This window comes from Vombatus ursinus, unplaced genomic scaffold (assembly GCF_900497805.2).
Source record: "Vombatus ursinus unplaced genomic scaffold, bare-nosed wombat genome assembly UNPS02001419.1, whole genome shotgun sequence".
In the NCBI taxonomy this organism is placed as follows: domain Eukaryota; kingdom Metazoa; phylum Chordata; class Mammalia; order Diprotodontia; family Vombatidae; genus Vombatus; species Vombatus ursinus.
The window spans coordinates 26379847-26396107 of record NW_020941197.1 but is presented as its reverse complement, the minus strand read 5'-3'; the positions used below and the strand labels follow the sequence as shown (position 1 = coordinate 26396107).

Below are 16261 nucleotides of genomic sequence, written 5' to 3'. Positions count from 1 at the left end.
AAATTTGTATGTTGTACTTGTGTCACTTGAATTTTAAAAGACCTAGAAAGCCTCCAACATTTTGGGTGTACCTCTTAGGAAAGATTTATAGAACATACCCAAGAATCTCACAGAGTGAAAAGGCATAGATGGATTATACCTACATCCATATGATAATAGATTCATTGAAATATTGATTTATAGTTATGCTCATTTTAAAAAGATTTGGAACCCGGACTAAGTTATAGAAGTAGTCAGAGTAGTAGCAGTAGTAGTAGTTGTAGTAGTAGTCATAGTAGTAGTAGTTGTAGCAGTACTCAAAGTAGTAGTAGTAATTGTAGTAGTAGTAGTAGTAGTAGTAGTAGTAGTAGTAGTAGTAACATTTACATAGGGCTTTAGCATTTGCAAAATACTTTACAAACATCTCATTTAATCCTCACAACGACACCCTGGGAAGTAGGTGATTTTATTATCCCCATTTTATAGATGAGGAAACTGAGGCAGGCAGAGTTTAAGTGACTTGTCTAGAGACACATAGCTGGTAATTGTTTGAGTCTGGCTTTGAAATGAGGTCTTCCTGACTCCAGTCCCACCTCTGTATTCACTGTACTACCTACCCTCCTTCTTTTAGGCTCATGGAAACTAGAATCATAATTTCATAAATTTGTAACTGAAAAATACTGTAGAGATCATTTAGTCCAACCATCTTTTTTTTTTTGTAGATTTAAAACTCAAAGTCTATAGACATAAAATTACTTGGCTAAGGTTACACAAATAATAATAAGCATAGCCAAATTTAAACCTAATTCTTCTTACTCCATGGTGCATATTTTTTTTTCCATCATACTTCATTATCTCTCAAGTGCTTGCTTCAGGAAATTTCTTGTAGGTCTTAAAACCCAAGTCTCCCATACAGGTATCTTATTATGTTCAACTTCCCCTTGACAATCAGAAGTGACTGTGATGCCAAAGAGAAGGAAGGAATTAGCCACTTGATTATATTTATGAGTATATAGATCTTCTTGCCTTAGCTTTAAGCAAACAATACTTTTTTGTTGTTCAGACATTTTCAGTCATATCTGACTCTTCATGACCTCATCTGGAGTTTCCTTGGCAAAGATACTGGAGTTATTTGCCATTTCCTTCTTTAGTTCATTTTACAGATGAGGAAACAGAGACAAATAAGGTGACTTCCCCAGGGTCACACAGCACGTAAGTGTCTTGAGGCCAGATTTGAACTCAGGAAGCTGAGTCTTCAAGCCCAGTGCTCCATCCATTGCATACCTAGCTGCCCTTGGCAGGTAGTTGGTACTTAATAAATGCTTGCTGACATGTTGAAAGTCCACTGAGGACCATTGCAACTCTCAAAGTTGGCAATCCAGTGATTCTGTGAAATAAGATCATTGTTTTGGGCTGACCAAAAGATGACTATTTCTCATCTCATTCATCTCCCATTTACTTAACACCTTCATCTCATCTTGTGACAAAGGGTCACATATTGGGAATTTAAGGAACTGAAGAAGGATACCAACTCTGCCTATCACTTAGGTGGAGTTGAGCTGCTTAATCAAGTATTGGGATTCATCTTTAAGGCCATTTTCCCTAGAAGACCATTCCTTATAAAAATAGAATAGAAACTAAGAAGTTCCATAGAAAAAGGAGGAAGGCAGGCAGTCCTTACCTCCAAGAATTGGCATTGTTTACTTATATCTCATTCAAGGTGTCATTTATAGTGGCTAATTAGCAACAAATTGGCCTCATTAGTTATTGATATTTTGGGCAGCTAGAGAAGTGGATAGAGTGTCTGGCCTGGAGTCAGGAAGACTTATCTTTCTGGGTTCAAATCTGGCCTCAGACACTTATGAGCTATGTGACCCTGGGGAAGTCACCCTATTTGCCTCTATTTCTTCATCTGCAAAATGAACTAGTGAAGGAAACGGCAAATAACTCCAGTATCTTTGCCAAGAAAACTCTAGATGGCATCATGAAGAGTCAAACAGTGACTGAAACAACTCAACAACAACAATACTGTGTGTCAGGCACTGTGCTAAATACTGGGGACAAAAAGAAAGCAAAAGACAGTTCCCACTCTTTTTCTTTTCAGTCAAAGACAAGGTTTATTAGAACGTCAGTCATATTGGGCAGACTTAAGGAATCTAAGCATTTGTATCACTAATGCAAGTGGGCCAGATCTTAAGAATCTGAGCAGGGACTACATTTTAAGAATCTGAGCACTTTAATGAAGACAAGATGGACTTCATATGCAGAAAGACTATGGGAGGGATCTAGGAATGGCCAAATAGTTTGGGGTGACTGGAGGAGGGGTCTCAGGAAGATCTGGATGGGAGTGGCCAGTAAGCTGGGGTGAACAGAAGGCCTGGGACCTGGACAACTAGACCAAGGGAGAATGGAGTCTAGATAGGATTAAGGGTGGGAAGTGCCCAGGGACCATCTGTAGGTAATGAAAGGTCAGTTGATAGGATTATAGTCTCAGGCCAAAGCCAGAAATTTGGCCAAGTGGGAAAGTCCAGGGTTTTTCCTTTTTGGGGTACAGATCCCATCTTCATTATACCCCCCTCAAACAAATGGACCCAAATTCTTTTGGGGTAGGGGCAAAGGTCTCAGCTTCTGAAACTGCTTGCTGCTGGCAAGGGGCGTAGAGCTGTCCCTGCCTCGAGGGGGTCCCAAAAAGGAGGTTGACTAGAACCAAGCACAGGCTGCATCCAGAGGACTATGGGGGGACATTGTCTGGTACTCCCTGTTTGCTACCAACTCTAGGTGAATGGCCTGTAGTCTGGAAGACACAAATCTGACAGAAAAGACTCCAGAGCCCAGATATGACAGGATAAAACATCCTTAGCTCTGTTTAGATTCAGATAATTCAGTTTTCCAACCATGCAGTATCAAATCCACCTCATAGCCAGACTCAGGAATAGCCAGGTGGGTAACATTCCTTTTCAAAGGAACATAATGGGGAAACTGAGACAGAAGGATCCCATCGTAGACTGAAGCTAAAATTGTCTTCTCAGCTTTTCCCGATGATGACTTCCTACCAGTATCACATTCTCTCCAGTAGCTTGTGGCTTTTCTCTCAGACGGTGGATTATTTATTATCGATGGATTATTATGATCTGTCAGACAACTCAAAATAAAATCCTATGAGCTTTTACCTCAAACAGCAAGTTTCACTAATCACAGTTTAGGAAAAACTTTTCCAGGATTTACATCTCAAACTTAAATTTATCCTAATGTAAAAAGCCAATCATTAGAGATTTCTATACACTTGCAAATTCTCAGCAAGCCATACATAACCCAAACAAACTTTCTGGCTAGTTTACACATTAAAACAATAACCAACAATAGCTGAATATTTTAGCGGTAACCAAATTATGAAAAGTTGCTTGACATAACTGATACAAAAAGTTCACCAATTTGAAATTTGAAACAAACCCATTACCAGTCAGGTGACTTCAGTTTTGTTAAATGCATTTCCAAATTACACAGAGAATCAGCATCTCATCATTAACAGTTGAAACTACGACTTTAAAAGAGCATGCTTCTTGAGCAGGATATACTGAATCTAGGTGATGCTTCCAAGTAAAGGTTGCCTCAGGGCCCAAGGCCATTGTTAGTGGGCTCATGTTGTAGAAGATGAATTCAGAGATGGGGGAGGGGTGTGTGAAACTCCCTTCTGCTAAAAGAAAGATTAACAGATACCCTCTTGACTCAAGGGAAGGGAATGGGAGAACAAAGTGACCAGGGTTGTAAGGACGTGTTTTGAAACTCCTTAATGACAGATCACAAAACTTCCAGAATCTGCCAAGATGTTTTTAGCTGTTCTAACTTTTCCCTGTAAACTCCATGAAGGAGGATTCAGGGTTGTAGAGGGAAGGGAATAAGTAAGCTTCAGGGAACCAAAAAGCACTTGCAGTTTTCCCAATTCCCTAGCACCGAGAGAATTGACAGAACTGGGCATATGCTTCTGGATAGGGTGTCCATCCTTGTCCTCTATGCTGCGGAAGGTGTACCCAGATCCATGGCCTCAAACTGAGCCACTGGACCGAGAGCCTGAGAGCTTCAGACCCAAGTGTGAGACAGCCTCGTAACTGTCTGCCTGAAAAGCACTTCTAAACCTTCCTAGGTGCGTGGAGAGTGACCCCAACTACAGGGCAAGAAAGAAGCAGGGAGGCTTACATACTTTCTAGTCTTGGCTGAAGAAGAACTTGGGGTTAGGCAGTTTTTCCCATATGGGCTTCCAAAATGTTGAAGTTTAGGAGTTTAGGGGTGCTGGGACCCCAAAATCAGAACACACAGATCCTGCCCAAAATAATTTGACCCAAGCCTTCTTTCAGCCAAAGTCAAGGTTTATTACAACATTTGTCATATTGGGCAGACTCTTAAGGAATCTAAGCATTTGTACCACTAATGCAAGTGGGTCAGATCTTAAGAATCTGAGCAGTGACTAGATATTAAGAATATGTGCAGTGGCTAGATTATAAGAATCTGAGCCCAGTTCCCACTCTCTAGGGACTCAGTTTAATAGGTAGGACAACATGAAAACAACTATGTACAAACAAGATTTATACACAGTATAAATTAAAGGGAAGACACTAGCATTAAGGAGAATCAGACAGGGTGGTCGTCAGCTACTTTAACCTATATACCAAAGGAAAATCCACTATAATGTCCCCAACAAGTGATGTCCAGCCTCTGATTGAAGACCTTCAAGGAGAAACCTACAAGATCCTTAAACAACCCATTCCACTTTTGGACAATTCTAATTGTTATGGAATTTTCCTAGACTTTGAACCCAGCTCTCTAAAAAGTTGCTGTGTTTTGTTTTGTTTCTCCCCATTACTGCTCCTTACTATTCTATAAAGCAACACTGTCCATAATCTTCCAACACACTCTTCTATGATTTTTGAAATTAATTTATAAGCTTAGGTTGTGTTTCTGTTGGCTTACATATTTCTTTACTTGTCAAGGAGATCAACTGTTTGCTAAGGGGGTTTCTTAAGGCTTTTGGTTTCCTTCCTGTTGAATGAACAAATGGAGGAATGCAGTAGGGCATGTAGTATCATTCCGTGGACAAAGTACTAGCCTATGATCAGGAGACCTCTTTTCTCAGCTGTCATTACATAGCTGTGCAACCCTGAGCAATTTGCTTAGTCCAGGGTTGGGGAACCTGTGGCCTGGAGGCCACATGTAGCCTTCTAGGTACACAAGTGTGGCCTTTTGACGGAGTCTAAGTTTTATAGAACAAATCCTTTTATTAAGGGGATTTGTTCTATGAAGTTTGGATTCAGTCAAAGGGCCATACTTGACCACCTAGAGGGCCACATGTGGCCTCGAGGCTGCAGTTTCCCCACCCCTGGTTAAGTTCTCTCTTTATGTTTCTATACTGTGAAATAGTCTTGATCATGTCTGTCTCTCAGAAATGTTGTAAAAATAAAAATGCAATATAGGTGAAAGTGCTTTGAAAATTTTTAACGTCTTAATGCTGTTAATTTGGGTATAGGTTGAACAAAATGATTTTTAGAGTCCTTTACAACTATGAGAATCCATTATTCTCTTGGACAGATATAGATGTTTTATAAGTTTTTATTTGTGTTCATTTTTTTCATTAAAAGCAATGTATGAATAGTTGCTCCTTGATAATAGTTAGCATTTATATAACCTTTTATAATTTACAAAGTACTTATATGTTTTGTCATTTGTTGGTGCAGTGACTAGAGCACTGGGCCTAGAATCAACAAGACCCAAGTTCAAATCCTGTTTCATACTCTTACTGCCTGAATGACCTTGGGCAATGTACTTAACCTCTGCCTGCCTTGGTTTCCATATCTGTAAAATGGGGTAATAAAAGTACATATCTCCCAGGACTGTTGTGAAGATAAAATGAGATAATATTTGTAAAAATCACTTGGAAACCTTAAAACTATTTCATAGCTAGATAGATATAGATATATGTATATATACATATATATACATACATATATATAGATATAGATATTTGCTATTATTACTATATTTCCATGTAAGCTACAGCTCAGAGATGGCTGAATCTTCCACATGTGCTGTGTTGATTAGAGATCTATATATTTTTCCTGTGAAAAAATTATTGCTACTTAGTGCCATCATCCAGTTTTGTAACTTGGTTTTGAAATACACCATCATCCTCAAGGACTTCTGATTTCTTCCGTGTGGAGTAATTTCTTCTAACTAGGCAAATCATGATTGTATATGACTTAAAGTTCTAGATATTTCCCTGAGGTTCAGAGAGGTTAAGTGAGTTGGCCATGGTCACACAGCTAGTGTCAAAAGCAGGTCTTTTCACAGAGGCCTTTCTAAATCCAATTCCAGCACTCAATTCAAAATGTCGCATAATCTTAATATCTGTGAACCTTAATATACAGTCTTGTTATCTAGTCTTAATATCTTAAAATCTATTATGAAAGATATCATAGATATTAAGGTTAAAACAGCTATCCTCTTCTTCCCCTCCCTTTGCTGGAGCATTTACCCACGGGCCATCACTATCTTCTAATGGGTATTTACAGGGATAAAATGATTTTTCAATCTGTTTTCTCTGTGCTAAGCAAGGCAGATTATTTTTTTTCACATACTACTCTGCAAAGCTTCTCTAATGTTAAGAGAGGGTGAGAAAAATTTCAAGATTCCCCTCTATTGAATTCTTAAATTCTATTGTCATTGTCTTTATCCTTGTATGTGTGCGTGTACATACGTATATATATGTATATATGCATGTATATATATACATGCGTATGTATGTGTCTCTTGATATGCATACACATTCATGTAAGTGTCTATATACACACATGCATGTATCTATGTATATAAGCATGCATACACATATATGTGTATATTCAGGAACTGGATATATATCTATATATCTATATGCAAGTATATCTGGATCTAGATCTATAGAGATATAATTAGAAGTAAATAGGTGACAAGGCAGATGGATAGAAAATACTGCAAGGCATTAGATGTGATGTTTATACTATTTGATTCTTTTTTCTTTGTCAACATGCGGAAGAAAGGTTGGCCTATGGTTCCATTTTCTTCTAGGTAGTATAAATCTAAGTACAAATCAATAATAAGAAATTGGGCTTTTCACCTGTCTAAAGTCACTTCTTTTCCATTATCCTACACAGAACTCATTCTTATTAGAGCAGAGCTGGCACCTGTCCATTACACTACTCCATGCTAGTCAGATAGATTCTAGTAATAACTATAGTGGGAAATTGACAGACTATGTACTTTGGGATTTGGCAAACTGATGAAAACAAACTTCTTAAAAGCAACAAGCCCAGACCCCTAAGGTGGTTGTTTCTCCAACAATGCACGTTATTCAGCTGTGATAAACTCTTAGCCCAAACTGGCTAATTGCAGCCGAGTAGATAAGTGCATCGTAGAGTGTCAGAGTTAGAAATAACCTTAAAGATCAGATTGTCCACTATCCCATTATTACATATGAGGAGGCCCTAGAATGTGAAATGACTTGTCCAAGATGTCTACATGAAGGTAGACAAGGTCAGGACATGGTGCAATATTCCATTAAGTAAAGGACTATTTATTAAGTATTTTCTTTATGCATGTTTTTGTGGTAAGTACTCATAGAGATAACAAGACCTAATATAAGTGCTGGAAAAAATGTATAATTGAATTGAAGTAAGACAGATAGATAGATAAATAGATAGACAGATAGATATATCACATTAATACATTATCATTGCATAAGATAGGTATACATATAGAATATGAAGATATGTACAAATGTATATATACATATACATTCACAAGGATGGAGAGAATGACAATAGAATACAATATCAAGTCTGAGGAGGTTGAGGTTTATTATTGGTTGGGAAAACCATGGAAGGTATCTATGGAGTTCAGAGTGGTTTGTTTTTTGTTTTATTTTGTTTTGTTTTTGAGGGAGGTCTCAAAAGAATAGGTAGAAGTTCAACAGGCAGAGGTAGTTTGCAGAAAATAGGCAGAGGGAATGGCACCAACAAAACATCAGTGAGAAAGCAAAGAGGAGAGAAACAGTCTAAAATTTTTGGAGCATAAATTTTGCATACAACAGTAATATGAGATAAGTATGGAAAAATAGGGTGATACCAGATTACATAGGATATTATGCCTAACTAAATAGTTTGAATGTTACTTGGCAGGCAATAGGGAGCCACTGAAGAATTTTGAGCATATAACCAGAGACATATATAAGAAAGATTATTCTCTGTGTGACACAGAAGATTGAATGGGGAGAGGGAGGAAGGGAATGAGCATTTATTAAGCACCTATGATATGCCAGACACTGGCACTTTATAAGCACTTCATAAACATTTTATCTTTACAACCCTGAAAAGTAGGTGCTATTTTTATTTTACAGTTGAGAAAACTAAGGCAGAAAGTGATTTGCACAGTGTCACAAAGCTAGTACGTTTCTGAGGCTGGATTTAAGCCCTGGTCTTCTGATACCAGGGTTAGTACTCTATCCTCTGAGCCACTTAGCTTCCCCGTGGGGAAGATGAGAGAAGATGTTTTAAAAGTCAGACCTAGATCTCCTGACTCCTAGCCCATCATTCTTTGCATTATCGTTCAGCTGTTTATAGTCATATCTAACTTTCTATAACCCTATTTAGATTATTTTGTTTTGTTTTTGGCAAAGATACTGGAGTGGTTTGCCATTTCCTCCTCCAGCTCATTTTACAGATGAGGAAACTGAGGCAAATAGGGTTAAGTGATTTGCCCAGGATAGCACAGCTAGTAAGTATCTGAGGCTAGATTTGAACTCAAGAAGATGAGTATTCCTGACTCCAAGCTCAGCACTGTTATCTACTGCATGACCTAACTACCCCCTCATTCTTTGGTACTGCCCCACAATGTCTCTCAAGTATCCTCAGTGTCCTTTTTTGAAGTGAACATAAGCCATTTGCTTTTGTGTTCTCAGTTCCACCAAAGATCTCCAACATCTCCTCAGATGTCACTGTGAATGAGGGAAGCAACGTGACCCTGGTCTGCATGGCAAATGGTCGTCCTGAGCCGGTCATCACCTGGAGGCACCTCACACCAACTGGTAAGTACCTCTCTGGTATCTGAGGGAAAGGATTTCAAACCTTAAATTCAGAGGACTGGCAAGACACTGAACATCTGCATGGCATCATTTTAGGCAAATGCTAATTGAATTAGATTCAGGTGATGTCCACATTCAAAGAATGTGCCCTGTGGATGACTGGCTTCATCTCTATTGCCGCTCTGTACTCATATCTCATAAGTAGTCTTCTCAGGGTGCCTGGAAGAATTTGCAATATGATTAAGTAATGGGAGCCTGAAATAACCAGCTCACTAGTCTACAATTTGGATTTCAAATCATGGCCAATAATTCAGGGAGAGAATTATGTTAAAAATAAGATTAAATATATAGCCATGTAATTTTCTCTCAGAGAGTAATCAACGGATATCCCCAGGCAATATTTAAAGTTTTCTCTTGTATAAACTAACCAAAGTCCAGTGGCAGAATCACATCAAAACAACTAACGCTATAGAACTTCAACCCTTGTGAATATAACAGTAATCTCCCCAGATTTCCCATACTAATTTGGGGACCCCCAAAATGGAACATACTTCTAGTTGACTCTTTGGTTTTTATATTCATCTAGCTTTGGTCAGTATCTTTATAATAGCAAAGCCACCTTCTCAAGCTTAGTAGCCCCTTAATGTTATGTGGACAGCATGCTAAATCACATACAGAAGTCTGGTCATCTTGTTCTGTTATTCTTATGCTGTTGGTGAAAGTACAGAATGTCTTGGAGAGGGCCCAAACAAAGGGGTCTGGCTTTGGCACACCCCCCAAGTGGGACTGAGGTATGGGTTGAGCTGGGTTGAGTCCTGTAAAGCTACATGAATAAGGGAGTAGAGGAGAATGCTGGATGGAGTGAAAGAAGAGGAGTTGACTCATTTGAAGCCCAGGAATTATGGCATGTAAGCCATTTTGTAATAGAGAAGTCCAACACACAATCACACACATATCATTAAAATCTGTCATTTAGTGGTCACATGGGCAGAAAGAGCACAGTGCCAGGCACATAGTAGGCACTTTATGTTTGCTGACTCACTGAGAAGTAGTATTGTGGATAGGTATCTATTCACATGATATGACAAATGAGTGACACCAGCAATTCCTGGTCTTTATCCTCCAGTAAATACAGCTCTTTTCCCTGTCTCTTCTTTCTGAACTCACTGTAGACCCTTTGTTTAATGCTCCTAAGGATCCTCCCTTCCTGCTACTTCTCTGAACAGTATAGATAGGTAACCTTACATTAGATCACCATAGACTATCTAGCCTGTCTTTGAATCTTCTATGATCTAAAACATTTCCATCCTGGAGATCAGAATGGTTCTAAGATTTGGGTTTTCTCCAGAGTTTTTCTAGGGGTTCAGATCTTTTATGGCTAACTCTAACCAACTTTGATCATAACTTTAAAAAAAATCTTAAGATGCATCGTGGCTGAATGATTAAATGCCAGGTGAAGTCTACTCTGGATTAGATCACACACACACTCACACACACACACACACACACACGCACTTCAATACAGTCATACTTTGCAAAGATGACCCAGGGATTCACTCCACAATCAGTCAGGAGTGCTGGGGATGATTCACATCCAAGATCTGTAGATTGATAGACAGTCTAAGATCTGGCAGTACTCTACTAGCCTATTTGTTCCTATGTTATACTCATAGATCCTATATTAAAATATCCCAGGATGCTGGGAAAATAAATCTGAATATAGACCATAATTGAATTACATATTACTCTAAGATATGCCAAACCAGCTACCAGCTATATTTACCTATTTAAAAGTAGTTGTTTATTCACTGTGTTGTGTGTGTGTGTGTGTTTCTGACAATGAATATTAACTCCCCTGGTCTACTCCTTTGTCTTTTTTTTTTTTTTTACATCTGATTCACATAAGCACATATTCTCTCATTTCCCACCCCTGAGCTCTTATTCCCAGTGAGAGATGAAAGGGTTTGCCTAGGTGATAAAATAATGAACATGGGGTAGAGGGTTTTGTTGCTCTCAAAAGTTGGAGGACAGAGGTATTCCTTTTACCTCTTTCTGCTCATAAAAGGAAGCCTTATTTGGAGAGAGCCACAGAAGATGCTTTACTGTCTTATATGACAGACTGGCTGCTTGCAATTCGAGGTAGCGTGAGCAAGAAATCCAGCCAGCTTTGTTCAATTATTAATTGCTCCTTCAACACTACAGAGTGTGGCTGTCGTGCAGAGGAAGTGTACCTGTAATTAGCTCGACCCCACAGGGACATCAAGCCTTGAAAGGAGGAAGCTTCCTTGCAGGGTTTGTGGATACCTGATTGTCTGTCATTTGATGACACTGAGGCAGAAAGAAAATAAGGTGTGTGGTATATATCTTATGAGAAAAGGAATATTTATTTCTCTCATTCTTTGGTTTCTTATATATGGGTTGAATATTTTGAAAGAGGGGATTTTTTTTCTTTAAATATATTACAACTAATTTTGAGGGGACAAAAAAAGCTTCTTAGATGGTATGGAATAATTTGGAAAATATACAAAATCAGAAATGTTATCTGAAATGGGGGAAGGGGAATAGTAGAGAAAATAGAGGATATGTTCACTCAGGACACCTTTATTCCCTCACTGGCTCCTTCATTTCTCCTTCCATTTTAACCATTCTATAAAGTGAAAATGGCATATCATGTATATGGGTGTGAAAATATAACCTATTCCCCCCATAATTAAGTTAGGTTTTCATAATCCTGTGACTCTCAAGGGGAAATCATATTATAACTTATATTTCCTTTTGAACATTTGATCTCCCTCCTGTGAGCAATCCTGGTCCCGTCTTCATCAGACTTTTGTTTCTGAATCTTTCTACTCTTATCTAAATGGAAGGCCATCTCTCCTGTGAGCATCACATTCTGTCAGAATTACTCAGGATTTTGCTGAAAAGTATTTTCTAGGCAGCTTGTTTCTGTTAAGGTTATTAATCCAAGTAAACCAATGAAATTTCTCCTTTTTTCTTCTCTCTTGCCTGCCTGCTCACTCTGTGTAGCTATGTACTATAATCTGCAGGTTGCAACAAGGTCACAGTAGTGCTTCAATGTATGCTCCAAAATGGAAACTTGATATAGTAACACTGCCAGAGTTCTGGTAATTTTCTAAGTTCTATAAGGAAGTGCATTATACTTTGATGGGCCTGGTAGGGGAAGGAGAAACTCCTGAAAACTGTAGATAATAGAGCCTCAACTGTTTCAGGTACAAACCTCTTTTTACATTTTGCTTTGTATATGGAAATGCTCCATTTATTTGCTGTTTGTTCAGTTCAGAATGAAAAAAAAATTGAGAAACTGCTTTGAGGGTTTATGAGGGTCCCTTGATCCGTAGAGGTTGGATTGATTCTTTGTTCCCCCATTGGGGTCAGGAGCACCTCTCCACTAATCCTCTGGGGATTAGGCACTTCTAAAGGACTAAAAATTTACTGACTCCACTAAAATCAACTGTCCCCTTTCCATTTTTTTTCAAAGTTTAAAGAATGTACCTGAGGTTAGCCTTATGAAATTCCATTACTGCTGTAGACTCATGGGCCTTATTCCTATTTGTAAAACAGATCTAGCTATAGCATCTCTAGTTCTTCTGGGATTGTCAATGAAATTTCTAGCCTTAAAAATTGTGAAAAGTAAATAAAGAAGCAAGCAGTTTAATTTTAAGATTTGAATCTTCTATCATTCAGTACCTTATGGTTCCTACAATAACCATAATTTTATCCTCTGGTGCTCATGAGGGAAGAAGGTAGTATGAATATGCAGTTGGTATGGAAAATAAATGCTTTAAGATTTGTGTTTCAGGAAGTATTATCTCTAAAATTGTTTGGAATGAAATTTAAGAATATGGTTTGATTTGAAGACTGTCTGGGCTGTAGACAAGGTATCAAGGGGTGGAGAAGTGTCAATTACAAATGTTAAGTTCAACAACTCAGTTCTAGGATACATTAAGTAAACACCTATTATCAGTATGGTACATTGTTAAGTTGGGAAGAAGAACAACATTTCAAACCTACTCTAAATATTATTTTCATTGAGCTTTAAGTTTCTGTTTTTTTTAGAATTTCTGTCTTGTCCTTTCTAAAAAAAATAGGAAAAAGTGAAAGATAAAGAAAATAAAACTTAATAAGAAATTGAGATACTGGTAGGTCTGATTACATTGTTATAGGAAACTCCTAGGTGAGAAATGGAAACTCTGTCAACCTAGATAGGCATTTTCTCTACAATTTTAATCTTTAAAAGTGCCTAAAACAAGGATAACTTATATACCAAAGGTTATATAGTCCATGTGTGTCAACAACAGAACTTGAACCTAGCTCTTCATAGCTTCACAGTCATCTGACACTATGTAATGTTGCCTCAAACACTTAAGTCATGTATCTCAGATCCATAGAATACATATCTTTTCCTAAAGAAATAACACCTTTCCAAAATAAAGTTCAATAAAGATTTATATTCCTCTCTGTTTTACAAAAAGGTGGCATTGCATTAAGATCTTGGGGACAAATCATCCTATTAGTCAACGATGCCAAGTTATTCTTTATTTCTGATTTTGAAAATCTTTTTTTTTAACTCTCCACATTTTTTTTTCCGTAGCTGCAGGGGAACTAATTGCAACATCTACTTTTTTTCCCAAAATGTAGACATTTTGTGAGTTATTTGTGTGTAAAAGCATTTTAAGTTTATTTTAAGATTAGAAGTATATTTTTACCCAATTCATATGATTCCAGAAAGGCCTAATCAAGTCAGCACAGACTTTGCTTCAGGAAACTTCCCATTGAAGCAAATGTACTTTAGACAGAATGAGTCCTTGCAGAACTCAAATATATTGTGGCTATGCATTTTGGAGTCTCTCACATAAGCCAAAAGATCCTGTCTGATGTGTGTCAGAGGGACTGAAATCGGTCACACTTTCTCTCAGAATACTTTATAGTCTATAGAGATATTAATACAATGTTTGCAAAAAGCACTTGACAAATGTTCATTGAATTCTTGAAATGGATTTAGAATGAGTGTCCTACATACTTCTGAACTTGCTTTGTTGCAAATCTTCTAGAGTGCTGAAAACAAACTAGACATTTTCTAGTAGTTGTAGACAGTTATACTTCTGAATCCTACTATTGTAACTAGACTAGTTAGAGAATAGCTGAACTGAACCAAACAAAACAAAAAACAGAAAGTTGGGGATTTCAAGGAGTAGAAATGAGGATTGTAGGTTGGAAGTGCTAGATCTGGGTACTTTGATTAATAGTAAAAAAAAATTTATATAGAGCTTTAAGGATTTAAAAGATGTGAGCCTTACAAAAACTATGTGATATAAGTACTATCAGTATTATTATTTTCATTTTGCAGATGAGAAAACTTGGAATCACAAAAGTTAAGTGACTTGGTCATATAGCTATTAAGTATCAGAAGCAGAATTTGAATTTAGATATTCTCGACTCTACATCTAGCTATCTTTTTACTATGCCATATTGCCTTTCTGACCAAAACTATGCAGGTCAAAGTAAAAAATAGAGTCAAAGGTCAGTTCTTTGTTCTCGTTCAGTCATGTCTGACTCTTTGTGGCCCCATTTGGGGTTTTCATGGCAAAGATACCAGAGTAGTTTGCTATTTCCTTTTCTGGATCATTTTACGGATGTGGATACTGAGACAATCAGAGTTAAGTGACATGCCCAGGGTCACACAGCTAGTAAGTGTCTAAGGCTGAATTTGAACTCAGGTCTTCCTGACTCCAGGCCTGGTACTCTATCCCCTGCATCAACTAGCTGCTCTAAGGTCAGTCATACTTTCTGTTTTAAAGGTCCAAGTCTGGTTCAAGGTCCTCGTCTTCATAGTCTCCACTCCTATGATATTCTTGGTTGAGGGGTCTAATTCTTAGAATCTGATTGAAGGGTTAGAGTAATGAATTATATCTTTATTCTCATTGCTGGTTCCAGATGTGTCACTTAGATGATAGAAGAAAGAGGAAAAAACTGAGCCATCAGTCAGTCAATGCTCTTGGATGGTTCTTTCAAAAAGTAGGACAATCCAGTCTTGGAGGCAGAGAGACATCTGCAGATATCAAACTGAAACTTTGCTGACAGCATGCTGCCGACTTTATGTTTTTCCTTTCTGGTCACTGCTTTCTTCATAAAACGTTTTACAAATTTATTCTACCAGATTATGGCACCATATCGAGTGTGTTTCCATTTCTGACTCCCATAATTGGTAGCAAATATTACCTACTTCAAATTTGCCTTTTGAAAATCTTTGTATCATTAAATGATACATCAGCAGAATACCTTACACAGTTGTACTAGCCATAGAAAATTAAAGATTTTAACATCTTCCATTTGTGATACCTGGTTTCTGAATCTCCTCCTATACTATAATGAGGCTTTTTGATAATATGACATTTCTGAGAATTTTACTTATTGAGAATCTTATCTTGATATGTCATCTATAGATCCAATGAAGCACCGTAGCACACATGAGAACAAAGAACCTAGGAGGTACATGTTTTAGTTCTTCCAGCTGGAAACTCTTATTTGGGAATCCATTTCTCTTCATTAACCCTTTTTCACCATCAAAAAGTAGCAGTAGATTTAATCTACCAGACAGCTATTTATTTTTTTAAAGTTAGAGTAGCAAGAGAGGATTCTAATAAGATCAAAATCATCTGGCATTCTCTGTGGTGGAATATTTAGCAGAAATGGAATATGTAGTCACTCAATTTATTGATGACCAACTGTGTAGGTTGCATAGTTCATTAGAAATCTAGATTGAAAGGAAAAGAATAAAAGAGGAAAAAGAAAGAAAAAAGAATGGCTAGGAAAGTTGGAGGAATTGGCAGACACAAGTAAGATAAAAATCAACAAGGAAAAAAAATGAAGAGTTAATTAATTGATTTTGAAAACAAGAGCAAGCCACCCTAGTAGAAGATAGAAACAGAGCTAGCTTTATACCTGACAAGTATAAGAACCACAACATCAAAAAACCTGGAGAGCACAATGAACTTAATCCAATGTCTTCTACTTTGGAGAATTCAGAGAAAATGTATAGAACAACAAAAATCATTACAGTTTGTGAAATGGCCTAAATGATCAGGTTTTTTTTAAGTTAGAGAAGGCTTTTTTCCACCTTATTTAAAGTGAGAAAATAAAGGAATTGTCTCTCTTTCT

The 16261-nt window shown here is 37.5% G+C and overlaps 1 protein-coding gene across 1 annotated transcript in view; it reads left to right on the top strand.

The window, feature by feature from the left end:
• The window catches only part of LSAMP (limbic system associated membrane protein), an 800294-nt gene that overhangs the window by 549551 nt on the left and 234482 nt on the right, over window positions 1–16261 (top strand). Inside the window, exon 3 of the mRNA XM_027867837.1 lies at window positions 8960–9085. Within this exon, the coding sequence (XP_027723638.1) occupies window positions 8960–9085 (126 nt within the window). The remainder of the gene's footprint in view (window positions 1–8959; window positions 9086–16261) is intronic.